This window comes from Helianthus annuus, chromosome 3 (genome assembly GCF_002127325.2).
Source record: "Helianthus annuus cultivar XRQ/B chromosome 3, HanXRQr2.0-SUNRISE, whole genome shotgun sequence".
NCBI classification, from domain to species: domain Eukaryota; kingdom Viridiplantae; phylum Streptophyta; class Magnoliopsida; order Asterales; family Asteraceae; genus Helianthus; species Helianthus annuus.
The window spans coordinates 163,134,911-163,162,239 of NC_035435.2; the positions used below are offsets into that span (position 1 = coordinate 163,134,911).

Consider the following 27,329-nt stretch of genomic DNA (forward strand, 5'->3'; position numbering starts at 1 on the left):
AAAAATCTGCCTGTGTTGCTCTTTTTGAGTATCCATGTATCCTACGTAATACCCATCATAACCCACGAATTATTTTAAATAGATATCATATAACCGATCCTGACCCATCCTTAGTTATTTCTTAACCCATTATAACCCATTATCATTTTTAAAATGACCCAAAATAACCCAAAAAACCCAAATGGGTTTTATTTGCCAGACCTAGTTATAAGTTGGGAGGCTTCCCAAGATGAACGAGCGTCACGCTCCCAATAAAAAGTTATTATTTAGCCCTTCCTAAGTCAAAACTACATAAAAATATTCATTTGACGAGTTTATTTATTATATATAAAAAGGGAGTGAAAAAAACTAGTTGTCATACAACTACTAGTGTCTTGTGGTTTTATACTACTCGCTTACTAAGTTATATAGTGAATTGCACCAATTGTCGTTGTGGTATGTTTAAATTTTGGATTTGATCATAACTTGAGTAATTACAAATTTGGTACCAACGTTTTTTGCATCCTTATAACTCGTTTGGTTTCTAACACTAAAATTGATGTAATGTTCATTTCACCATTTCAATTAAAACGATAATACTTCAAAAAACTTAGTGAGAACCACATTCCACTCTCTTTAGTTAGTCTCCTAGTCTCTAACGATTTTAACATAAATAATAGTCTTAATCTAAATTCATTTATGCTAATATGAGATCTGATGTGTCATACATGCTATGAAACTAGAAAGAGTATCATAAATAATGCTAGTTACAGAAGTTAATAGTAAAAACAGGTGTAACTGAATACATCATATCATGTAATCCGAACATGCTATCTACCACAAAGGTTAAGCAGACTACCATGAATGATAGTTAAGCAAACTATTTAAGAAATTATTATTTTACATGCATTATTTATTCACATTTTCTCCGTTCATCAATGCAACTATGGTGGAACGACCATCTTACAAACAACTTCAAGTCGAATTTAGAACTTGTTAAACTACGAGGAGACTGTAGATTAAGATGATTACATATCTTTTTACCATAGGTTATGGGATTGTCGTTGAAAAATAAAATCCGCGGTTTTAAAGTTAGATTGAAAAGGCGGACTTAATAAAATCCTTAAGTTACCATAAAATGTTACAGTTATAGAATATCGTATAGACATTAAAGTTAAAATATTTACATGTATAGATTCATTTTTACAATATGAGGTGTACAGCGGGTGTCAAAAGACCACGCAGGGCGTTAAAATAATGCCACCATTATTATATTAACTAAAAGCACATTTTTCAAAATTCTATAAGACACATAAGACAAAATTCCTAACTTTGAACTAAATAAACGAATATGATACAATAAAATTCCTAACTTTAAACTAAATAAAGGAATATCGTACAAAACCATCGAAATCAAGGGAACAAAATAATTCTTTAAGCATAAAGCATCTACAAAAGTTAATCTTGATTAAGAGTAAATTCAGGTAATTATGTTGTAAAAAATATATAATATATTATAAATTAATTTTAGAATTAGAATCTGTTGCGCTGGCAAGAATAGCAAGATCCATCTATACGCTATCATCTGTCATCATCAACACTATATAAGTATCCACTCTTATATACCTTTGTTTCATCTTAGGTTTTTCTCAACCCCTTTTGCAGATCAAACAAACAAGGTTACTTTCTTTTAACTTTCAGTTCTGATTTATGTAAATTATTATGTGTTCTTTTAGTTGATTTTTCTATTAATCACAGTTGATTTTAGAATTTAGGGTTTAATAGTGGTATGTTTTGTGACTTGTGAGGCTTGCTCATCTGGGTATCTTTTTATTTTATCATAATTTATACCCTTCTTGGGAATCTTTTGGAATCTTGATTAGTTGATGTGATTATCTAATGCCATTGATTACTCTTAAAGTTTTAATCTTTGTATTTTTTGTGTTCTTGTTTGTTATCTGGTTACCTTATTAAAGATTCTCTGACTAGGGTTTTTTTTTTCAAGAATTTGTAAATATTAAGGAGATGTGTTCTTGTGAGTGGTAAATTTGAAAATTTTGTTACTTTACATTACTTTGACTTTATTTGGAAACTTGAAGGTTACTTCTGTTGGTTTTGAATTTTGATTAACTAAGAACTGTGTTCTTGTAAAGTGATTGAGGTAGTTAATTTGAGTTTTTTTTTCTTTTCGATTTTTTTTCGGAGTTTGGATGTGTGTTTCAAAGTGTTTATAGCGACTTGGAGTCGCAATCGTACTCCCAGTAAAGTTAGGTATAGTTAGTTGGTTATATAAACAGTATCAAAAGACTCCAAAACTGTTTATTGCAACTACAAGTCACTATAATTAGTTAAAATGCAAAACGTCCCAAATGTAAGATTTTCGTCTTAGATTTAATGTTTTTTTGCTGCCGGTCTTAATTGCTTCGTTATCATACTTTTTTCTCGTGAAGAACGGAAAAGGTGACCATGGTTGTGATTGTAGGAAAGGTTGACTTGTTTTTAGAGTCGACCGTTATTTTAAGAGCCAAAAGAATGTATAACTTATCGTCTTAGCATAATCGAATGTTTACATAGAATGTGTAGTTATACGTTTAATTGTTTGTTTCCATTGTTTCCAAAAGATTGTAGGAAAGGTTGACTTTTTAAGTGTACTAGTAAAACTTAGCACATAAGATCTATACCTGAGTATTTTTTAGCTTAACCGATTTTAATTTTTTATTTTTGTAAATGATTTTGACCTATTTTGGTTGCTTGTTATTGTTTAGCAAATTAAACAAAAAAATTTATATGATTAAACGGGTGACTTCTTTCTAATACTGGATACATGATTGACCTTCCGAGAAGCAGTTAAACAAGTACGACACTCGTTTGTTCATTGGCAACAGAATCTGTGCCAAAGTCAGCTGAAGAATCAAATATGGATGCTCCAAAAGAGATCTTTCTAAAAGATTACAAATTGCCCGATTACTACTTTGATACGGTTTGTATCTGGTTCAATAACATACGTTACATTTTAAGGATCTGTCTTTAATGACGCACACTAATGAGTTGTTGATCAGGTGGATTTATCCTTTTTCTTGGGCGAAGAAAAAACAACCGTCTCTGCAAAAATCAGTGTCGTTCCTAGAGTTGACGGTATGATTTCGCAATTTTTACAGATATGAAATAAATTTATTTGAACAACTGATTATTTGATTATTTCCTTGATTTTTTTTGGGATGGATGTCGTTCGGACAGGTGGCGCCGCTCCATTGGTCTTGGATGGGGTTGATCTCAAGCTGATTTCGGTCAAAATTAATGGCAATGAACTTAAGGAGGGAGAGTTTCAGGTGGGCCCACGACATCTTATTCTCACTTCACCTCCAAGTGGGAATTTTATATTGGAAACCGTCACTGAGATATTACCACATAAGAATACATCATTAGAGGTAAACGGTTATTGTATACAAATTTATTTTCAGGTGTTACCTTTATTGTTTATTTATGTGATAAAGTTGTGTTTTTTATACAGGGCCTTTACAAGTCTTCCGGTAATTTCTGCACACAATGTGAAGCAGAAGGTTTCCGAAAGATAACATTTTATCAGGTTCCTTATTTGAAGCAATTATCGATTTATTTCCTTATTATTTTTCTTTTTTTTTTAATTTGTTTTATGTATACGGTTTCAGGATCGTCCCGATATTATGGCAAAATATACTTGTCGTATTGAGGCCAACAAATCACTGTACCCAGTATTGCTGTCCAATGGAAATCTCATTGAGCAAGGAGACTTAGAGGTGAATATATTAACGAAACAAGTATGTTTACATGTTCGATGTAATGTTTTCTGATTATTTGGAAATTATTGCAGGGTGGAAATCATTTCGCCCTTTGGGAGGACCCGTTCAAGAAGCCATGCTATCTCTTTGCTTTAGTTGCGGGCCAGCTAGAGAGCCGAGATGACACTTTCACGACCTGTTCGGGTCGTAAAGTTGCACTCAAAATATGGACCCCACCACAGGATCTGCCAAAAACAGAACATGCCATGTATTCTCTCAAAGCAGCCATGAAATGGGATGAAGATGTTAGCTATCTGCAACTTCTTTTTGCTATTTTTTTTTTTATAATTAATTAATCTTCAATTATAGTAACAGTAATCCGACTTGTTTTTAACTTTTAAGCATCTACTTGGTTAAATACTGACTCACCCCTTTTTTGTGTTTTTTCTCTTTATTTGTAGGTTTTTGGTCGCGAATACGATCTTGATATCTTTAACATTGTGTCGGTTCCAGATTTTAACATGTAGGCGATCTATTTTCATTGCATTGCTCTTTATATATTTTTACATTGATTAGTTTAGTTATTTTTCTAAACTTGTGAGTGCCACAGGGGAGCCATGGAAAACAAGAGCTTGAACGTATGTGCATTGATCTTCATTTTCTTTTTTTATCATATATTTTTTCGTCTAATAATATTTTTATTCGTTCCGTCTTTTTTTGTTTGTTGAATAGATCTTCAATTCAAAGCTTGTTTTGGCATCTCCAGAAACTGCTACCGATGCAGATTATGCTGCGATCTTGGGTGTTATAGGCCACGAGGTATGTTGCTTAATATATATATTTTTTTTCAAATGATTTATTTATTTTTTTTTGTTTAAACTATAATTACTTACATATATTTCGTTCTCTATGTTGCAGTACTTCCATAATTGGACTGGCAACAGGTTTACATCCCTTTGTGAATCATATTATAAATTTATGAAATTTTATAATGTTATTTTTCTATGTTTTCTAAACGTCGTACTCAAATCTTTGTAGAGTGACGTGTCGTGACTGGTTCCAATTGAGTTTGAAAGAAGGTCTTACCGTTTTCCGTGATCAAGTAAGCACATGCTTTTAAGTTATAACTTTATAAAGATTTTGTTTATTAATATAAAAGATATAAGTTTTTTTTTTACGGTTAACACACGTTTCAGGAGTTTTCATCTGATATGGGAAGCCGTACAGTCAAGCGGATAGGTGATGTTTCAAAGCTTCGTACATACCAATTTCCACAGGTTATTTTCTTAAATTTTATAGTTTGAGCATTCTGTAACGTTAAATCATTGATCTTTCGATATTTAATTTAACACTTGTAATATCTTGTCATATTTTCTAGGATGCTGGTCCCATGGCTCACCCCGTTAGGCCTCACTCTTACATCAAGGTTCTACCTCATTCCCGTTGTCCTTAATTTGTTAATAATTTTAAATTTTCTAACCCTCATTTTTTTTATTTTACTTTTTCCAGATGGACAACTTCTATACCGTAACGGTATGCTTCCGACTTCTTTTTGCCATTTGTATAGTAAATGTTAATCCATTTTGGCATTATAAAAAGCCGACTAATTTGTTTCTTTTAATTGTATGATGATTACAGGTGTATGAAAAGGGAGCTGAAGTGGTACGCATGTACAAAACATTACTGGGAAGTCAAGGGTTCCGAAAGGTAAAGAAAGATGGCTAAATAGTAAATAGTTAAATATAATATATATGATGTTTATGTGGTTATTTCATGATAAAACCGACACATTTTTGTTTCAGGGAACGGATTTGTACTTTGAAAGGCATGACGGACAAGCGGTAACTTGTGAAGATTTCTTCGCTGCTATGCGAGATGCTAACGATGCAGATTTTGCTAATTTCTTATTATGGTATTTGCCATACTTTCTTTATACGGGTTTTTCGATACTGATTTCCTAATTTTTGTGACTTTATGGTGCAAATATAGGTATTCACAAGCGGGGACTCCTATTGTGAAGGTTACTTCTTCTTACAATGCTGAAGCTCGTACATTTTCTCTGAAGTTTAGGTAACTTTTTTTTTTCTTTTAAAGTTTTTGCTATGTATATATATCTTGTAATGACCCGTCGCGTTTGACCTTTTTCTCAGTCAAACAGTGCCGCCTACGCCAGGTCAGCCGGTAAAAGAACCCATGTTTATTCCGGTGGCAGCAGGGCTTCTCGATTCAAGCGGCAAGGATATGCCATTATCATCAATTTATCATGACGGGAAATTAGAGTCTGTTGCATGTTGCGGTCAGCCTGTTTACACCACGGTTCTCAGAGTTACAAAGGTAACTTTATATTTGACTAGGCTTGGAAAAGTCAAAATTATATTATATTGATATAAAAAAGGTTAATATTTACTCGTGTATTTGCATTCAGGGTGAAGAAGAATTTACGTTCTCTGATGTGCCGGAGAAACCGATTCCGTCTCTGTTGCGGGGTTACAGTGCTCCTATCCGCTTGCAATCTGATCTCACAGACGATGATTTGTTTTTCCTTCTTGCTCATGATTCAGATGAATTTAATCGGTAATTCTTCTTAACAGAAACACACACGTATTAAACAAAATCGAGTATTTAAAGACGTTTTTTTATCGTTATTACAGTTGGGAAGCTGGACAGATATTGGCACGGAAATTGATGCTTAGTCAAGTCGCTAATTTCCAAAAAAGTAGTCCGTTGGTTCTCGATCCACAATTTGTGCATGGTATTAAATGCATACTTTTGGATTCCAGTCTTGACAAGGTATTTTACTCGTTTTTCCTCTTGAGCTTCTTTTCTTCTAGTTTTTTAGATTTGAAGAAATCGAAGAACTAAGCTGATTTTTGTTTAACGTAGGAATTTATTGCGAAAGCAATAACTCTCCCTGGTGAAGGTGAAGTAATGGACTTGATGGAAGTAGCTGACCCTGATGCGGTACACGCGGTTAGAAAATTTATCAGAAAGCAGCTAGCTTCTCAACTCAAGCACGAGTTCTTAAATCTGGTATTAACGTTAACTAATAACCGTTCTTTTAGTTGAAGATGGTGCGAGTATTAATATTGACATGCTTGGCAGGTGAAAGAAAACAGAAGCTCAGAGAAATACGTGTTTGACCACACAAATATGGCTAGACGGACTCTAAAGAACACTGCCCTTGGTAAAAAAAAATATCTTTATTGTTGACCTTTTGGTATTATTAGGCAAGGAATATGGTTGACTGTTGACTTTATCGGTTTGACTTGTTGAAAAAAAGGGTATCTTGCATCTCTTGAAGATGAAGAAATCACTGAGCTTGTGTTGCATGAATACAAAACCGCCACAAATATGACGGATCAGTTTTCGGCTCTGGCAGCCATTGCTCAGAAGCCGGGTAAAGCCCGTGACGATGCTTTAGCTGATTTCTATAACCAATGGCAGCATGATTATCTGGTAGCTTCTCTATACCCTAAATTGGTTTTTTAAGTCTTGAGGGTCTTTATCAGATGTTATGTGAGATTTTCAAGAAAAAAACTGGATTTTTTGTTTAAGTGTTTGATTATTTGTTTATTTTTAGGTTGTTAACAAGTGGTTTGCACTTCAATCCTCGTCGGATATTCCTGGGAATGTCGAGAATGTTCACAAACTTCTGAGTCATCAAGCATTTGACATTAAAAATCCAAACAAGGTTAGATTTCTATGTTCACTAAATTCATTTGCTGTTGCATTATTTTGGAGGTGGCGTTTTCAACCCATTGACGACATGAACACGAGTTTATTTTTGTTCGTATATATGATGACTTTGCTCAAACCTTGATTTTGAACAGGTATACTCTTTGATTGGAGGATTTTGCGCTTCGCCTGTTAATTTTCATGCCAAAGATGGTTCGGGCTACAAGTTCTTGGGGGAAATTGTGGTACAGCTTGACAAACTCAACCCACAGGTGCAAATTACTCCATTACCAATTTCCGTTCTCCTTTTTTGGGCCTCGGTGAAATTACAATTTTGCCCTTCGCTTGATTGCAGGTGGCGTCTCGCATGGTTTCAGCCTTTTCTAGGTGGAAGCGGTATGATGAGACCCGACAAAACCTTGCTAAGGTATGTGTTTTTATCTTTTAATTTTTAGGGGCTGTTTGGCAACATCTGAATGGTTAAGTGTTGAACCAGTAAGAGGTCTGAACCATTAAGTACTGAACCAGTAAGAGGTCTGAACCATTAAGAGCCTGTATAATGCTTAACTGTTCAGAGGCAAATGTCTGACCAATTCAGATTAGAAGTCTTAACCATTCAGACTCTGTATAAATCTTAACCATTCAGAGGCAAATGTCTGAACCATTCAGACATCTGCTCGTGAAACAAACAGTCTGAACCATTAAGTGCTGAACCGATAAGAGGTCTGAACCATTAAGAGCCTCGTTAGGAGGTAAACAAACAACCCCTTAGTGGTGGTTGGATGGGCGAGTCTTGAAACCCGTATGTGATAATACACAATCCTTAAGTAAACGGGTTGAAATTACATCACATGTATTTTTTTTTATTTTTTTTTTCTAAATGATACTGTATATGGATGATTGAAATTGTTAATGACACTGGAAACAGGCACAGCTGGAGAAGATTGTGTCGGCTAACGGGCTTTCGGAGAATGTATACGAGATTGCTTCAAAGAGTTTAGCCGTTTAGAACCATCTTCTATTTGTTTGTTTTATTATGAAGAACCAAATTGGCAATAATTATACACAAATGAATTAGAATGAATAAAGCCCTTTTGGTTTTCATGTAGTTACTGCTACACTTGTGATGATTTGCATCAATAAACAAGGTTTGTGATAGAAATGTCTTTCACTATGGGTCTTGGCTTGTGATTTTTCACTTGCAAACTAATTCTACCGGACCAATTCAACTCTTTTTTAGCTATAATTTTCTTTAACACCTTAATTCCACTTTGTTAGTGCATATTTGTGTGTCTGTTACCGTGCGAATAGGCTAGATAGAAAGTGTGTTGTATATATTTATGTTTAGATAGCGATGACACATGATGTCAGTCAACGCATGAGTGATATGGTTGACTTGTACACATACGTTCAGTGATGTGGAATGTATGTGACACACATAGTTCCCAACGCATGAGTCATACCCTATATATAGGGGAGACATGCGTTAGATAGGATGAGTTTTAGAATGAGAGGAGATCGAACACACTTGTTCTCTCCCTAAACTTAAACGATGTAAACTCTTTCGGTGTGAATAAATTGTGATGACTAAACGTTATGCTGTCAAATTTTCTACTGAAATTGTTTATCCAACTAAAACTTCCGTCTAGAACGTATTAAACGCTAATCCATAGGATTTTGATCCGTTCCACCTATTGTTAATACCACCAGACCAATAGGTCATGGAAGGACCAATTCAACTGTCCCTAATCTAATTCAACTATAGGCATTCTAATATACATTTACCAAGAAAAATGTGTTTTGAGCTTAAGTTCCTCAATTTTAACCGACAAAACCTGGGTAAAAATCACATCAAAAGGAGTTTGATGACAATCCAATATGCATTTTAAGGTTTAACACACATCTATGGAAATATATGGATCACTCAAAAATTCACCAAAATACCCTGGTTAATCTGAGTAAAAATCAACATTTCCATCAGATGTCAATATTACATTTTTTTTATTTTCATCAAAAGCGGTTCTAATAGAAAGTTTACTCATTTCAATCATTAGTTAAGAGAGTTAATGTAAAACTTCACAAAATCACACTTTTGGACAATCACCAATAACTAACATGCCCAATATAAAAGTTATATACTTACAAACATACTTTATTAACATATTCCAATCATCATATGGTATGTTTCTAAGCTTTTGACAGCTCCTACATGTTTTCATTTGCTTATTAAGTATCTGGTATTGGTATTTGAAGTTTGACATAATGGCAATTTTAGCCCCTTAAGTAATCGAGAATTGGGTAATTACACTTGGCACCCCAATTTTTACATTTTACTTCATTTTTTTGTTCATTTTTTTTATAATAACTATACTGAAAATATGCTAATCAAATATAAATGAGAATCATCGTTATTATGTGACAAAAAAATATTTCCACAATGCTATATTGAAAATTCAAGATGTTACATTCCCACGTTTGTGTGTATTTGTATATATGTTACTTATTTACATCTCTATTTATAACATATATCGTGTTTAACTTTTTTAAATGTATATTTTTTAAGAAACAATTAATCCACTTATACATGCTTGCGTAAAAGAAGTGTAAGCCCGTAGTGGTGGGTGAAGGTGGCGTGATGGAGCCTATGGGGCTCCATAGCGCTAGGGAGCAACCCCCCTCGGCGTTATGGATTTGAAATTTTGATGCCACGATGGTGATAACGGGGTGAAGGTGGGTGAAAGTGATTTGGGGAATGTGTTTTGTGGGGTATGTGGTGGGGTTACGTCATGTTAACTAGAGGTGCACAAACCGGGTATTTTTAATAACCGGTTTCGGTTCTCGTTTTAAGGGTTGGAACCGGTTATTGCTATAACTGGTTCGGTTCGGGTTCTGGTTATTTGACCAAAAAACCATACCCTATGTGCCCAGTTCCGGTTCTTAAGAAATCGGGTATTAAAATACCCTATTTTCGGGTTTTTATACCCTATTTCCGAGTTTTTTAGTTCTATATTTTCGTAATTTTTTTAATACTCTGTTGCGTTTTTATTACCCTATTTTCTCATATTTTTTATTTATTATTATTAAATATGCATTGTATAAATGTAAGAAAATTAAAATAAATGCGCTAACATAAATTTAAAAGAAAGATATTAGAATCATGTATCGGGTATAGTCAGGTATAATGGGTTTCGGTTCCGGTTCTTGTCCGATTTTGGGTATTAATCGGGTATGATCGGTTCCGGTTCCAGGTATTGAGATCAAAATGCATACCCTATCTATACCTTACGAGTAAGGTCGGTTTCGGGTATAGAATACCTTGGTATTAAAAAACCGATTTCGGGTTTTTTACCAGGTCTGGTTAGCGGTACGGTTTTTTTTTCACACCTCTAATGTCAACCACTACACCCTCATACTCATGTTTTTTTGAAGGACAAACAATAATTTATTCCATCACCAAAAGTTCAACATAACATAAGATAGCAAGTTACTAAACCCAACCCCCTTTCGTTCACTTGGTATTGTTTAGTTTAGAAAATACAAGAAATATTACTAAGCTACATAAAAAATCACCCATTGGCTCCACTCCATTGCTTGTTGCTTCGCCCTAAATTTAATCCAAAAGAAATTAGTTGCTTGAATCCTCTCTAAATATTTTGTCAATGTTTATCCGTGTGCCATTAGATATAAGCTCATTCCTTGCTCGTCATATCGCCCAACACGTCGCCAAAATAATTGTTTGAACCACTCTTCGTTTGTGTGTTGAGATCTTCATAGTTTTGGGTACTTCCAATAAGTCTTTCGTTGAGAATGCAAAAACTTGTGGAAGTTTGCACCATGTGCTCACCTTTTGCCACACGATTGATTCTACATATCAGGACGTAAAAAGATGATCCGCGTCTTCATCATGTTCGTTACATAACTTGCACTCCGCCGACCCATGATGTATTCCCCGTTTCTTGAGACCATTTAGTGTAGAAAGACGATCTTGTATCCCGCGCCATCCGAAAATATTCACCTTTTTCGGACCCATTTGACCCAATCAAAAGGATAAAATGGAATCGCATGACTGGATAAAAGACACCGCCACGAGCCTACCGAAAATACCCCATCCGTGCTTGGAATTCACACCCACTTGTCTTCTCGATCCGTCAACGTTGTTCCCTGAATTAGTTGTAACATTTTGTTGAGTTGATTTTGTTCTTTAGAAGTATTAGGGGTTCTCCGCCAATCCCAATCTTGCTACTACTGATGGTGCTTTTAGCTTTTCCAACCCAAAAAGTTCTGGAAAAATATCTTTAACTGGAGTGTCTCCGACCCATCGATCTATCCAGAACTGACTTCATTCCCATTGCTCACTAGGAGTGTGAATTTCTGACACGACCCGAAAACACGACACGAACCTAACACGAAATTCACGGGTTTAGATTTAGTCTAAACGGGTTCGGGTCAGTTTCAGGTTGAACCCGCGAACCCGTTGAGCTAAATGGGTCGGGTTCGGGTCAACCCGTTTAACCCATTTATATTATATATATATATATTTTCACATTATGTTTTATGTCATAAATTAATTTGAGTGTGTATTTTATGGATTATTATAACTTAAAAAGAGAGATTCACATAAAGTTTTATAATTAAAATTCAATTGTATTATATACATTTGTGTTTTTGTAGTAAAATTTCAATTTTCATATATTAATTTGCGAAATCTTTTTAAAATTTTGAAAATTCGGGTTAAGCGGGTTGTGTTCGGGTCAACCCGCTAATATTTGGGTCGTGTTTGGGTTCATATATATGACAAGATTTTCAGGTTCGAGTCGGGTTCGGGTTCGGGTCAGGTTGAACCTGCCAACCTTCGAACCCGACCCGTTTAGCACCCCTATTGCCCACCTCGCCTTTGAGTAGTTGTCCAACCTGGACATTAAAATTATCTAGTTCCTTTCCGACTTTGCATATACTCATTGTAGGGATTATATGGTGTTACTACTATACATGACCTAATAAAGGACAATTATATATTTCATACTCATGGTTATTTTATAATACGTCCCGCTTTTAACTGATAAAGTAAAATTATAGTAAAATTATAAGACCACCCGTAGTGGGGGGTTTTGGACGCTTTTCCCCAAAAAAACGCCGCACAACTCCTTCGAACCGCCCCATGGGTGTTTTTTTCAAAAAAAAATTGTTTTAGCGTTCTTTTTTCCACGCCGTGTTCATTATGTGTTGGCCAATCACCGGTTTCAACGCTAGGGTTTGTCCAATAACATTTTTTAATGGTTTTTTATTTAAATTTTATTACAACTCTTTTAATATAATGCTCACACCCCACCACACTCATTTTAAAAAAACATCTCACAATATCACATTACTGACTGGACTACCTCATAACGTAAAACACCTAAGGGTAAAAGCATTATTTGTGTCTTCTACACTTCCACTCCACATCGTATAATAAGGTAGTTATTTTTGTAATTTTTCTATTTTAAAGATGCAAAAGGATAAGAATATTGTTGAAGGTGGGACCCACTTGATACCTAGAGAGAGTAGTAGGGAAAAGGCCATAAAAGAAGTGGATGGACACACGTGCACACCATTATTATACTCCCACTTTACAAAGAATCTCTTTATTTTAATATTAAATTAATTAACATTTTAATAATTTAATTATAAAGCTTCCATTACGATCATTCTTGCTTCAAAACAGGGTCATTGTCCTTTTCAAATGACTAAATCACCCCTGGTATTAACCCTAAAAAACTCCAATAATTGAACTTAAAAAGTGTACCTAACATTATCTATTATATCTAATAACAAAAAAGGGTAGGTTGGTCTTCTTAATTACTTTACCAATTGTATTTAAATCCAAACTACTTTCTTTAATATCAACATTGCTATATAGGAAGAAATAACTACTTACACTTAAATTTACTATAGCTTCATGCCAAAAGTATACATTTAAAATAATAAAAACTATGATTTAATTTCATAGTTTATTTTTCTTTGTAATTTGTATAAACTATTTATGAAAGTATAATAACCACTTTTTATTATTTTTCTCAAAGTTCATCATAAAGTTCGTGTTTTATTACGACACAAAAATGGAATTCCGACAACTAAATCATTAAATGTTTTTTTCTTATGATTTCCATATTTATAGATGAATAATTGAGTTATTTATGATTATAGTACGGTAATAAGTTCTCAACTAAATTTATGAATTATTTTACTAGAAACACTGACATATGCTTCTAACGATGACGTATTCCCAAGTATCAATCCAGAACAAAAATCTTCATACGAGTACACACCATGAATCATGTGTTCGTTCTAAGCATTAAAACCTTTCTTTTAAAATTTCCAACATTAATTACACTCATGCCCTCACAATAACTACAACAACAAGAAGCAACCCTACATTCATGCCATTGGCAAGCTAGGGTTTAATAAGGGCAGAACAATGCCCATTTGGTGTGAGCTTTTTAAATGCAAAGTAAATAAGGTGGATCATTCAATAAGGCAAGTGAAATTCAGGTGCACCTATTAAATTCCCAATTCATGAAATAAAGGGTATTTAGGTAATTTTACAATTTGTAACCCTATATATATGAAAACACCTTTTAGACATTTTAGCTTATGTTTCCGATAATTATTACTTTACACACAAATAATTAAACAAAATCTCAACTCTCATTGCTGTGTTTGACCTCAAAAGTGATATTAGTTTTAGAGAGAGAAACAGTTTGGTTTCTTGATTTGGAAGATGAGAGGTGTGAATGATTCCATGGTCGCATCGGCGATGCACTCGTCGGAGAACAGAGCAACTCACTCTTCTTCCGTTCAGGTGAGAAAAAAATTCAATCTTTTTTATTTGATTATGCAAATTTTGAATTTTTACTTGATGGGTTTTGTTTTTTGATGAAAATTCGAGATGGGTTTATACTTTTCTTGAAATTTAAGGTGAAAAAAGTTAAATCTTTTTTATTTGAATATGCAAATTTTGAATCTTTATTTAGTGGGTTTTGTTTTTTGATGAAAATTTGTGATGGGTTTCTGTTTTCTTGAAAATTAAGATCTGGGTTTTGTTGTTTGATCACCTCCATAGGTAGAGATCTTGATATATATTTGTTTGGTTCCTCTGTTTGTGTATATTTTCTGAACTTTTTTTTACCCTTTTGTTTTTTTACCCTAATGAAAGGGTATGCTGACAAACACCATAATTAAAAAAAAAAGATAAAAATAAAAAGAAGTTACAATTCAGGGAACTGTATGAGTGTCTTGAATAGTTTTTTGGTGATCATACTTTCAACAAAATTAGAGAAAGGCCAATTTTTTTTTTTTTAATAAAATTAGAGAAAGGTCAATTCTTTGGTAAAGTTAAATAAAATTAGAGAAAGGTCAATTCTTTTGATAACTTTTGCAACTTTTTAGTCAGATGATCATCATAATGTTTTGTTTTCTACGCGTTATAATTCGAGGGTTCAACTCATATTTTTACCGTAAAAACTAGATTTTTACATAAAAATTCCACTGACTGGGCTCAGCGGACCCTCTTGACCCCTTGGTTCCGCCCCTGTTAAAAAAACTATGCTTTAGTTGCAGTCTTGCAGACACTTAATTTCTAACATTTGATCAATTTTATGCAGAAAAGAAGATGGAAAAGCTGTTGGAACATATCATGGTGTTTTGGATCTCAAAAACACAGCAAGAGAATCGGCCATGCGGTTCTTGTTCCGGAGCCTGGTTACTCAGGAACCATGGCTCAACCACCTACAAACATGTCTCAACAACCTTCAAGAGTTCTTCCGTTTATCGCCCCACCCTCGTCTCCGGCATCTTTCCTTCATTCAGAACCACCGTCCGCCACCCATTCGCCTGGCGGCTTCCTATCCTTCACCTCAGTATCAGCCAGCATGTATTCGCCTGGCGGCCCGGCTAACATGTTTGCCACTGGCCCGTATGCACACGAAACACAATTGGTATCCCCGCCAGTGTTCTCGACATACACCACCGAGCCATCCACCGCGCCTTTTACACCACCACCGGAGTCTGTTCATATGACTACACCTTCCTCGCCCGAAGTCCCTTATGCTCGGCTTTTGAGCTCGTGTGACCAAAACAATGTTATACCATATGAGTTTCAATCTTATCAGTTATACCCTGGAAGCCCAATGGGCCAGTTGTTATCACCAAGTTCGGGAATTTCCACTTCGGGCACCTCGTCTCCGTTCATGGATGGCGATTTCGCTTGTGATGGCCCACACTACCTTCAATGGGAATCACGAATGGATCAACATCATTTGGTTGATCATAGGGTGTCGTTTGAGGTAACTCCGGAACAAGTTGTTAGATGTGTTGAAAGAAGACGGTGTGCTGACATGGCAAACGGGCGTGATGACGTGGCAACAGGTCATGAATACTCTAACTGGGAGGGTGGGCCAAGACATCAGAAGCATAGATCATCTGTTAAAGAATTCAACTTTGATAGTACCGATGGAGCCGAATACGATTGGTGGACAAGCGAGAAAGTTCTTGAGAAAGAACACGGGCCGATCAAGAACTGGTCTTTCTTTCCAATGATGCAGCCAAGTTTTAGCTAATGATTGGACGCCACAAACGACCCAAGAATCATCAAGAAATCAAGAATCAGAAGGATAGTGATGACCCGTTTGGGGATGGTGTTTGTACTCAGAAATGAACTCTTTTTTCAGCCTAAAAAGGGCATAGAAGTTAGAACCTAACACTACCATCAATATATGTAAGCTAAATAAGCTCATAGGTACAATTTTTGTTTTGTTTAAGGGTAGTAGGAAAACTCTGCTCCGGTTCAAGATTCAAACCTGTGAGCTTGAACATTAGTGTTGTAGCTCATTGAGCGCCATTTGACTGACCCGTAACAGCGAGTTTTTAGTCATGTGAACACGCTAATTATGATGACGGGTTTTTCTTTTCTCGAGTCTTGGTGTTTTGTACAAGTGTATTATGATCAGTAGGATAGAGCAAGAAAATTGTGAAGAGAGATTTGGTATCTTCACATGGTACTAATTTTGATGTATTGTATTCATTGTTGCTTGTTTGATTCAAGTGTTAAGTGTAAAAGAGTGTTTTTAATCCTGTTCTAGAAGGTGATAATATGTTTTTGTCTGGACTCAATTACTTAAGCATCAAAAGTATGTTTTGGAATTGTGAATGGTCAAGAATTTTGGAATCTTGGAATGGCTTATTGCAATTGATTTGAAAGGGCTTGGTAAAGAAACACTACCGTCATGACATACGTGTCATATGGGTCGTATAACAGTGTGATCTGACTGACTGACACATAAATGATATGACTGATGTAACTACTAACAAAGTCATATGGCCCATATGATCATTTTTCGTCCTATCATATAGCCGTATGACATATGGGTCGTATGAGGAGACATATCAGATGGTGTTCGTCAAATCATATGGCTTATGATCTAACTGATCGACACATAAATGAAATGATTGATGTAACTACTAACAAAGTCATATGACCCATATGATCATTTTTTCGTCCTATCATACGGCCGTACGACATCATATGACCCATATGACGTCACACTACCCGTATAACGTGACAGATGCCTCGTATACACTTTTTTAACTTTTGAGAGTGATGTCTATTTATCAACAATAATTTCAAAACTTTGGTCAAAAATTGGAAAGGGCCTTTCCAAGAAGGCACCAAAACAGCATGTCAGCATGCTTCAAATATGCAGGAATGTTATGTTGTAGTCAAAGTCAAATTTTGTAGACAAACTAAGGTTAAGTTTGCTTTGACTATTGGATTACCTTGTAGGGTTTGACAAATAATAGAATATACTACTTGTTAGTTACTTCTTACATGTCATGTTAATCACAGGTTATTGTCCCCACACAAAACTTGCAAACCATTCATATAAGATTCCCCTTTTATCAATAATGATCCGTTTAAAACGTTTACAAAATAACTAACAACTAATTTATTTAAATGTATATATTTATTTAATTATTTAATTATATACACATTGATCCATCTGGTCCAGCTTGGCTTTCTTCCTAAAAACAAACTACCAGCCTCCTCTTTTGACCACAATATATAAATATATAATATAATATTATTAAACACCACAATATAATATTATTCTTGCCTTCCACCCTCTACAAAACCAACCACTTTTCCCTGTCATTGCACAACAAATACACATTTTTTCTTTCACAAATCTTCAAGAAAGATCAAACCCAATTCTCAATTTGTGAAAAAGATGCCTCCTTTCTCACAATCAAGCCCTATCTCAAATGGGTTTTCAAACAAAAACAACCAACAACCTTCAACCAATATCATCACCATTGATGTAGGTGGTCAGCTTTTTCAAACCACAAAACAAACCCTAACCCTAGCTGGCTCCAAGACCATTTTCTCCAACCTTTTTGATTCATCTGAACCCAACAACAACAACAACAACATCCCTTTTATTGACAGAGACCCTGAATTGTTCTCAATTCTTCTTTCTTTATTAAGAACAGGTAATCTCCCATCAAAAGCCAAAGCCTTTGACATTCAAGATATCATCTTTGAAGCAAATTATTATGGAATTAGTGATCTTCTTGTTCAATCTCAATCAAACCCATCTCAATTTGAACCTTTTGATTTAGAAAAATCAATCATTTTGCCTCTTAGTGGTAGAGATTCACCCTCTGCTATTGCCACAACCCCAAATGGGTCAGTTCATGTGTCTCATGGTAGCAAGATCACATCTTTTGATTGGTCTTTACAAAGAAAGTCAACAACTTTGACCAGTTTTGCAGCTATAGACTCTTTGTTAGCTTTATCACCCAACATTGTGGCAGCTGGTGCAACAGATTTTTCTGGGTTGCAGATTCTTGATCTTGATTTGGGTTATGCCACACAAACCCTAAATTGGGAAAATGCAACCAAATCAAGCTCAACTGTTCAAGCAATTGGGATTTCACCTGATTTTTTATTCACTAGCTTTGAATCAGGCAGAAGAAACTCAAACTCTATCATGGTTTATGATCTTAATAGTTTTAAACCAGTTTCACAGATTGCGAGTAATGAAATCTTTGGTGCTGATCTTGGTTCTGCAATCCCATCAACTAAATTGAATTGGGTTCCTAGTCTTAACCTGTTAATGGCATCCGGGTCGCATAGCGGTCCATCGGGTGTTACAGGAACCATAAAGTTTTGGGATATAAGATCAGGCAATGCAGTTTGGGAGATTAAAGAAACCGTTGATTGTTTTTCGGACGTTACAGTTTCGGATACCCTTTCGGCTGTTTTCAAGATTGGTGTAAACTCAGGAGAGGTTTCGTACATCGATTTAAAAAAGTTTGGATCTTTTCACTCATGGAGTTGTCTTGGTGACGGTAGAAAGGTTAACAATGTGAAGAAAGAAGGGTTTGGTTGCAAGATTGAAGCACATGGGAATCAAGTTTTTTGTAGTAAGCAAGGCGAGTTGAGATTATGGTCCGAGGTTTTGATGGGTTCGTCGAATAATGGGAAAGATCGAGTCTTTAAGAAGAATGTGTTGGGACGATCGAAGGATTTGGGTGGAAGTCGGATTACGAATATGGGTTTTGGTGGAAGTAAAATGTTTGTGACTAGGAAGGATCAGCAATGTGTTGAAGTTTGGCAAAGTTCTGTTAGAAGATTTTGATTGTTAGAAATCTTGGTTCATGATATTTGTTATTCTTTTGTATGTAAAGTGGTTTTGTGTTGAATCAATTGTTTGATTGCTAAGAAGATTCTAGTGATCATAAGGTGAGTATAATATTGTATTCATGATTTGCAATTTATATAATTTGTTGGATCAATGGGTGTGTAGCACGTTTTAGATTTTGAATGGATTTATGGGGGCTGATCAAGATTCAGATACGGTCAAGCAGAGCTTCCAATATATCTTTGAACTTTAAATGCTTCACAAATTCTGGATATATGATCTCTGCAAAACAGATACCGTTAGTCTTCTCACTGTAACCACTCTGTGGCGTGAGAATAAATATAGGCTAAGAGTGAATAAAAGTAAACAAACGAAAGGTATAGGTTTAGGGGTTGTGAAAATGCATGAGAATGCGTTTATCCTATTCAAATTGATTAAAGATATTGATATCTCCTTTTCAAATCATTTAGAGATTTTTTTTTTTTTGTGTTAAGACAAGTAGGCATAACTAACTTTATTATTAAATGCGACCTAGGAGAACATCGCTTGCGGTTGGAATTATGAATCTAATGTGTCAATTGTCAAGGAGCTTTTATAAGGAATGAATAAAGTTCTATTTAAAGATATTTATTATGATATCGTATTTTATTGTATCCCTTGATCAGATCCGAAAACTCTAACGTAATTCTAACGTTTGACTGTGAAAATCTAACCACTGATAAAAATGTGACCTTGTATGAAAAAATTCTTGGGTCCGCCAATAGCTTGGTCAACACTCGTCTCCACTCCTCAACAATGGAAGAGATTAAGGTGGTGTTTTTTTTTTAAAAAAAAAGATCTGCACAAGTTCGTCTGTCTGCGCCACGCAAATCACGTGCAGACATTGCCATCTACAGACTGTTTGTTTTTCCGAAGACGTTTCATTAAAAAACGTCTACGCATGCTTTTCTTGGTGCATACTTGGCCCACCCACTTCTAATCTGCAGAGGGTTAAACACCACCACCCACCACCGTCCACCACCACCACCCACCGTCCAGCACCACCGCCACCACCCACCACCACCGTCCGTACACCAGTACCATTTTATTTTAGAAGTCTACATACGTTAAAAAAAAACAGACTTCTTCTTGCAGACTGCGAGGTTTGATCCACCTTTTCTTCTACAGATGTGGTCCGCAGACTGCAGACATTTTACCTCTTAAAAAACAAACACCAATCTACCTTAGTGGAAGATCTTTCACCACAAGAAATTCTCTACATCTCATCACTATCCCCTTGTTCATATAAACTTATATTCGTGTGCTTATGATCCAAAATACTTGACTGACTTGAGCTTCCTCTAACAAGTTTTCCATGGTTGCAGTTATAATCTCGGCTCAAAGAGACGAGACTAGACGCCACACCACCTCCGAGACGCACCCAATATCCTAATCAGTCTCCTATATCAAAATCCCTGGCAATAGCCGTGCCAAAACTTGCTTCGACGGTTGGAATACACAAAAATCTCACCGTCGTCATTAAAATGGCATATTTAAGACATACACTTTAGACATCATCCAGATTCAAGCAGCAAAAACACAAGTCAAATTGGTCAACACATGCTCACAAAAACAGACCACATACATTTAACAAGAACTATACTCTCATTCTAACCTAGTGATATAGTAAACCGGTGTTGTTCAATGATATGGAGCCACCATGGTCAAGCTAATATCCCAAAGTTCTTTAGCCAGCCCTGCATTCTTGGCATACGAATTCGGTTGGGCTATGTTACTGTCCATGAAATACTCACCACTAACCCCTTCAACTTGCGGGTGCAACGCGACATAGCATGTAGTTGCTGCCCCCTAAACATCATTTAAGTTTAAACAAATTATTTTCTAGACATCTTCTTTGGTTAAAACACAGTTACTAGACGATAGCGATTAGGGATATTAGCGAACCTGTGGAATGTTTTTGAGGAAGTATTTGCCAATCCAATCAACCACACCTGAATCAAAGACAAATCAAAATTTTGAACAAAAAAAATCCAGCAAAACAATGCATAAATATAAGTTCAAAAGGATTTCGATTTTTACCATTGATAATGTTGTGGTAACGTAGAAGATTCGTTTGAATTGATCCAGGATGAAGAACATTTGCAGTTAAATTCACCCCATTTTCCTGGTTTTCGGTAAAAAAAAAAGGTATTTCAGACACTTAATAAATCATTAAATACTCCTTTTAAGCTAAGGCTGGCAAATCGTGTCTTAACAGGTTTCTGGTTTCTGACGGCGCGCACAACATAAGTTTCAAACATGATTGCGACTCGTTTAACTACTTTCTACCTCATGTTTATAAAACAGTTTTATGTTTTATGTACAAAGATGAATAAATGATAGATCCTAACATTGTAATTTTAATTATTTTAAAAATTAAAAAAGTCAAAGGGTGTATTTTTCAGTCAAACAGGTCTAAAATTAAGCTATACTTCTAGTCAAACATCAAAAAATTCACCTTGAAGTGTTTGGTTAGTTCTTTCGCATGCAGTATGTTGGCAAGCTTCGACTGTCCATATGCATATATCGGGTTGTAACTGCATCGTAGAATTTTTGCATACATTTTATATTAGTAGAGGCGTTTTGAATGACTAATTAAAGTGTTGTGCATTGACTAATTAAAAAAAAAAGACACAATTTATTAATCTACCTCGATTCATCGTTTAACTGATCAAAAAAAATTCCTTTGTATGCAAACCGATGAGCTTCTGAGGACACGTTGACTATTCTTCCTTCTTTATTCTGTTCTCGAGACGTACGCTTCATGGTCTCAAGTAAAAGCTCTGTCAAAAGAAAATGACCTAAATGGTTCGTTGCAAATTGTAGTTCGATCTTGTCTTTCGAAAGCGTGAATGGCGGAGCCATAACCCCTGCATTGTTACTTCCAACAACACAAAACAACCACAATCACAATCATATTTATCAATTACAATCATAAACAAACAAAGGCCTTGATAAACAAGTTCTTACATGAGGATATTCAAAGGTAGGTTTGACGAAACGAATTCGGCTGCAAATTTTCTTACAGATGCCAGAGAGCTAAGATCCAACTCCATTACATCAACTTTAGCATTAGGGATTTCACTAACTATATTTTCTTTAACCTTTTGACCGCTTTCGATATTTCTTACCGCCATAACTACATGTACACCGTGCAACGCTAGAACGCGAGTCGTTTCAAAGCCGATACCACTCGAAGCTCCTGAACACACACAAAAATATCATCTACCCATTTAACTACTTATTCCAGTCAATGTTGTAAAACAAGGTCTCGGAGGCCGAGAACTCGCTAAAAGGTAGGCTGCCGATGCGATTTTCTTCAACTCTGCCTAATTACTCGGAATCAATCAAAAGGGTCAACCTCGGCCAAAATCGGATCTAGTTGGTCAACTTGGGTCGAGTTTGACTAAAAAATAAAAATATAATTCCTATGTCTATCATATTACAGAAGGTTTTAAAATGCGCGATGCGCTCCGATGCGTTTTGGCTCCAAAATCCGATGCGTGATGCGCAAAGCGTGCGCATCACGTATGTGATGAGTTATTAAAAAATAATTACAGTTTTTAAATCGTTGATGGCTTGATGCTTAAACATAAAAACAATCCTTTAAACACATTTATAAAGAATACTTAAACATAAAAAGTTAAAAACATACCAAACAAACTTAATATGTAACAATTAAGCTTTATAATAATCAAAGAAAACAAATAAAAAAGCAAAATGAAAATCAACAAAAAGGATGAGATGGGGAAAAAACAAAATAAAAAAGAAAAAAGTAACTTCTTTGACTGTTGTGCACAGTTTCACTACTGCAGAAAAAGTAAGGTTTACCTACTGCAATACACTAATTCACAACCAATTAAAGAAGGACACATCATTCTAATATCTTTTATTGAACCGCTAACTAAATCACCGGATAAGCATCCTGGGATGCCCTCAATCAAGCAAATGCATCCCCTCCTCCATAACGATCAGAGTTGGATGCATACCCGAGCCACCAGTTCCGGGGAAAACCCGCCGCCCAAAGGCCCATTGCGGTAAAATCCGGTTCGGCTCGGTTTCGAACTGGAAAAACTTCATTGCCACCACCAATGTCCTTCAAAGTGATGCCAGTGGGAGTTGAACTTGAGACCTCAAGGAGAGAAACCAAGTGACTAACCACTAGACCAACTTGTCGGGACAATCATTCTAATATCTCTCACCCTCTTTCTTTCTTCTCCTTTTCTTTCTTTCTTACATTCAACGCATTACTCCATGAAACCTGCAACTAAAACACTCCCTAATGTTTCAAAACAACAAAAATCTTACTTGCAAGTTGAAAATCCAACCCAGTTCATATTGCAAGTAACAGAGGGCATCATGCGAAGGTCGCATCATGCGATTTCGCTGCATCAATCTCGCAACAGGGAGTCATAGCGCAAAGCTACACTTGATGCGCCAAGAAAGAATGAATGTCATTTTTCAAGAAATGAATATCAATTTTTGAAATACTTTACTATTTGAACATGTATTTTTTAACGTATTTTGTTATAAATATTAATAACATATATAATTTCCCGAAAACTAATTTCTTTATCATTTAACATGTCCGGGTACTTGCAACTCCCACGTCGACCGACCTGGGAGCGGCCAATTACTTCTGCAACCATGATTCCAGTCAGGGGCAGGGGCGGATATAGCTAATAAATAGAGGTAGCCCCCCGCGACCCCTTGACACTCCGGCGGTAGTGTAAATTTTGGAAAAAATTGACGTTTTTTCGATTTCGTTACCCCTTTTTTGAAACATTGCCCCTATAAGAATTTTCTAGATCCGCTACTCGCTACTGATTCCAGTGTGGAATAAATTACTCATAAATCATAATTATCATACTAAAGTAAACTTATAAACAGAACCATGTGATCCAGCAATCAGGTTATAACCTTGAACCCATCTTTGATGATCACAACAGAATCAAACCCTAGTTTTCTAAATATAGTTTCTAGTGGAAAAGATCCCTCATTGGCTGGTCAAGATTAACACTGATTGGTCAACTTTGATTGTCAGTTCCAGAAAATTAATTATAAATTAGAAAGATAACAAGTAGAGATGCAATGCAATGAAGATTAATTACCTGTAACAATGGCGGTGAGACCAGTTGCATCAATTCCTTTAGTGACATCTTCAGCTGTTGAAGATGCTGAAAACCCAGATGCTCCTTTTCTCCCAAAAATCCACATCCTTTTTTTTTCTCTTCAAAACCGATTATTTGAATTCCAAAAGGTTTGAAGAAATGAAAAGGGGAACGTAAATGTTATACTTATCGCATCCAAGGGAACAAAAGAACTTTGAATAAATTAAAAAAAAGGTTTTATTTTTGTGTGTTTTTGTGTTAAAGAAAACTTTTTAGGGGTGTCTGGGATCCTTCTCAATGACTTATTAACTAAGTCATGAGTAAGAGGTTAGATTCTAACTTCTCAAAAATAACTTTTCAAACACACAAAACTCTCTAAAATAAGCTAACCAAACACTTAAAAAACAATTTATTAATTTTTATAGGTCAATAAGTCATAAGTTGCTCCAAAATAAGCTAACCCAAACACCCCCTTAATGTCGTAATCACATCACATATATATATTTTTTATTTGCTTTTAAACAAAAACATTATCGATATATTAAATTTTGAACTGAATGAACAGTAACAAAAATAGAATTAAAATAGAATTGAATGAATATATAGTAATACAAATAGAATTGAATGAATACTAACATGACTAAGAGATGAGCAAATGGTATCGATTACCGGTACCAGTATCAAACTTATCAAACTGGGTGTATTTTCGGTACCGGTTCGGCACGGTATTCACTGTTTTTACCCTAATAAAAATAGAATTGAATGAATAGTAATAAAAATAGAATTGAATGAATAGTAACATCACTAAGAGATGAGCAAATGGTATCGAGTACCGGTACCAGTATCAAATTTACCAAACCAGGTATATTTTCGGTACCAGTTCGGCACGGTATTCACCAGTTTTTACCCTCAAATACCGGTGCCGTATCAGTACCGACTGGTACTGAACCGTACCGTACCAGGTATATTCTGTACCCGTACCCACTTTTGGGGATTTCGGTAACGGTATTTTCGGTACCGGTTGGTACTAAGCTCATCAAATCCTATAGCAACGTAGCAATGCAAGTAATTGCACCGTTTAGATTACTTTTCATACACGCAGTAAGTAAACTGTATTTCGTTTGAATGAGGTTTTATATACACAACAACTTATTTTGCTTTATTTTTTGTCTTTTTCTGTAATGAATGAATTGTAGCATTTAAAATTAACTTAGATATTTAGATTATTGATGAACAAATCGTATCAAATCCTGTAATCAAACCGGTATCGTATCGGTACCAAATTTAGTATACCAAATCATTTTCGGTACCAATTTGGTACTCACCTTTTGGCGTTTTCAGGATCGTTACTTTCGGTTCGACAACGGTCTAACACCATACCTGTATATATTAATTTTTATCTTCAAATACCGTACCGTATTGTACCGAGCATTTTCGGCGCTGGTACCTAATTTCGATGATTTTCCGGATCGGTACTTTCGGTGCCGTTACCGGTACCGAGCTCATCCATATTTTAACGTGTTAGCACCGTAATAACTGAACTGAAAACAAGCGAATTTCCAACGTGTAGGACGTTTGAGTCCTATTATTTTGATATTCGGTATCTGCTTACCGTTACTGACACGCGTTTTGCAGTCATTGGGTCCCCGCCGCAACGCGCGGACGGAAAATCAACTAGTTATTTGTTAAAAATCAAAAGTACAAACCATTTAACTTGTGAGTATAAACTGACCCACGACATTAAAAGAATCACAAAATAATTCAAAGCAATAAGACTACACGGTATGTGTAACACCTCGAAATTTTGCGTCCAATAATGTATTGACACGTGTCTTGAGTTTACACGTGGTATTAAATACAGAATAAAGGACTAAAGTTGACAAAACATGAAAAGTATGTAAATTCGAGGGTTAAAAATGTCAACGAGGGATAAATACACTGTACAGTAACCCTAAATGATGCTCGTACCTTCAAACGGATAAATCATGGATCGTACGGAACGAAATGCGGAAGGAAGTGAGAGATTACAAACTACAGGGGTTAATTGTGTCAACATGTTTAAGTGATACCTCTGAGTGACCCTTTAACATACCCGAGGCTTTGTAACAGTAAATTACGCTCACTAGAATATACGATATAAATTTCGCGAAGTTCCGTTTTAAAACGAGAAAGTTATGATCAATTCCGTATGCAAGGGGTTAGAAGCGTCAACAATGAAAGATAAGGCTTTTCGGATAGTAATTAAACTAACCGGGGATTTAACGGCGCGGGTAAAAGTCACGAGGCCCTTATTCGTAAATAATCGAGGCCCAAATCGCAAAGTTACCCATTCGAAACCGAAAGGTCAGGCTAATAATGGCTAATAATGGCAAAAGATTTGAAAATCTTGAATTACAGGCCTCAGGCGGCCCGCGTTAGAGAATCAAGGAAGCTTATGCGGGCCGCGAGCCATATGAAGATCCGGTTCCTGACATAAGGATTCAGGCGGCCCGCGTGAGCCTAGCCTGATCCTTAATGCGGGCCGCGTCAAGTCCCCAGAAGCAGAAAACTCACACAGATTCAATGTTTGATGCTTTAACCGACCTTGGGAGCAATTATGGCAGCATGGGCGCCCCCTACATGTCCCCTAGCCTGATCATCCATGAGCAATGATAGACTTAGTTGTGATGATCTTATGTTCCATTTTTCACTATAAAAGGCAATGTAATGCACACAATTGAAACACACCTCAAACCTGTTTTCTTGACCACTTCTGGAGCTCAAGAGCATTCTTCTAACATCTATGGTCGTGCACCAAGCTTCTGTAAGTATGCCTAACCCTTTGTGGCTTAGTTTTTGCTTAGTTATAGTCTAAAAGTCAATCCGTCGTAATTAACGGTTGACTTGGCGATAAATCACAAATGGTCCAGTGGTTTGTCGAATCAAAAGTAGTTATATGTTGGTAATCATGTGGGCATTAAACTCCTAAAAGGGCACCCTCCGATTCCCACTCTAACTAGTCCGGATGTTGAGTCAAACTTGCTTAGAAAAAGTCAACAGAATGCTATTTTGCGATTTTAAGCATAATCAGTAATGTAGATGGCGTG

General features: G+C 35.8%; 4 protein-coding genes across 4 annotated transcripts; 3 read left to right on the forward strand and 1 right to left on the reverse strand.

The window, feature by feature from the left end:
• The first annotated feature begins 1,530 nt into the window (after window positions 1–1,530).
• On the forward strand, window positions 1,531–8,592 carry LOC110930512 (puromycin-sensitive aminopeptidase). The gene is made up of 28 exons (XM_035987680.1): window positions 1,531–1,658; window positions 2,827–2,959; window positions 3,039–3,114; window positions 3,217–3,407; window positions 3,491–3,565; window positions 3,648–3,755; window positions 3,830–4,042; window positions 4,199–4,260; window positions 4,348–4,375; window positions 4,470–4,556; window positions 4,656–4,681; window positions 4,776–4,839; window positions 4,934–5,014; window positions 5,116–5,163; window positions 5,247–5,270; window positions 5,376–5,444; window positions 5,540–5,649; window positions 5,727–5,807; window positions 5,888–6,071; window positions 6,163–6,311; window positions 6,389–6,527; window positions 6,621–6,767; window positions 6,840–6,921; window positions 7,018–7,193; window positions 7,318–7,428; window positions 7,568–7,684; window positions 7,768–7,839; window positions 8,341–8,592. Exons 2-28 carry the CDS (start codon window positions 2,897–2,899, stop codon window positions 8,419–8,421), a joined length of 2,664 nt encoding a protein of 887 aa, XP_035843573.1. The 5' UTR covers window positions 1,531–1,658; window positions 2,827–2,896; the 3' UTR covers window positions 8,422–8,592.
• Window positions 8,593–13,809: 5,217 nt separating this feature from the next.
• Window positions 13,810–16,493, forward strand: LOC110930511 (uncharacterized protein At1g76660). Its single transcript, XM_022173824.2, has 2 exons — window positions 13,810–14,253; window positions 15,056–16,493. The coding sequence occupies exons 1-2, from the start codon at window positions 14,173–14,175 to the stop codon at window positions 16,007–16,009; spliced, it is 1,035 nt and encodes a 344-aa protein (XP_022029516.1). The 5' UTR covers window positions 13,810–14,172; the 3' UTR covers window positions 16,010–16,493.
• Window positions 16,494–17,566: 1,073 nt separating this feature from the next.
• Window positions 17,567–19,247, forward strand: LOC110930510 (BTB/POZ domain-containing protein At5g41330). Its single transcript, XM_022173823.2, has one exon. It carries the CDS (start codon window positions 17,678–17,680, stop codon window positions 19,088–19,090), a length of 1,413 nt encoding a protein of 470 aa, XP_022029515.1. The 5' UTR covers window positions 17,567–17,677; the 3' UTR covers window positions 19,091–19,247.
• Window positions 19,248–20,581: 1,334 nt separating this feature from the next.
• Window positions 20,582–24,514, reverse strand: LOC110930509 (short-chain dehydrogenase TIC 32, chloroplastic). The gene is made up of 7 exons (XM_022173822.2): window positions 24,244–24,514; window positions 22,103–22,334; window positions 21,783–22,013; window positions 21,591–21,669; window positions 21,173–21,257; window positions 21,038–21,084; window positions 20,582–20,941 (listed from the first exon to the last, which is right to left on the reverse strand). The coding sequence occupies exons 1-7, from the start codon at window positions 24,347–24,349 to the stop codon at window positions 20,774–20,776; spliced, it is 948 nt and encodes a 315-aa protein (XP_022029514.1). The 5' UTR covers window positions 24,350–24,514; the 3' UTR covers window positions 20,582–20,773.
• Between the last annotated feature and the right edge of the window lie 2,815 nt (window positions 24,515–27,329).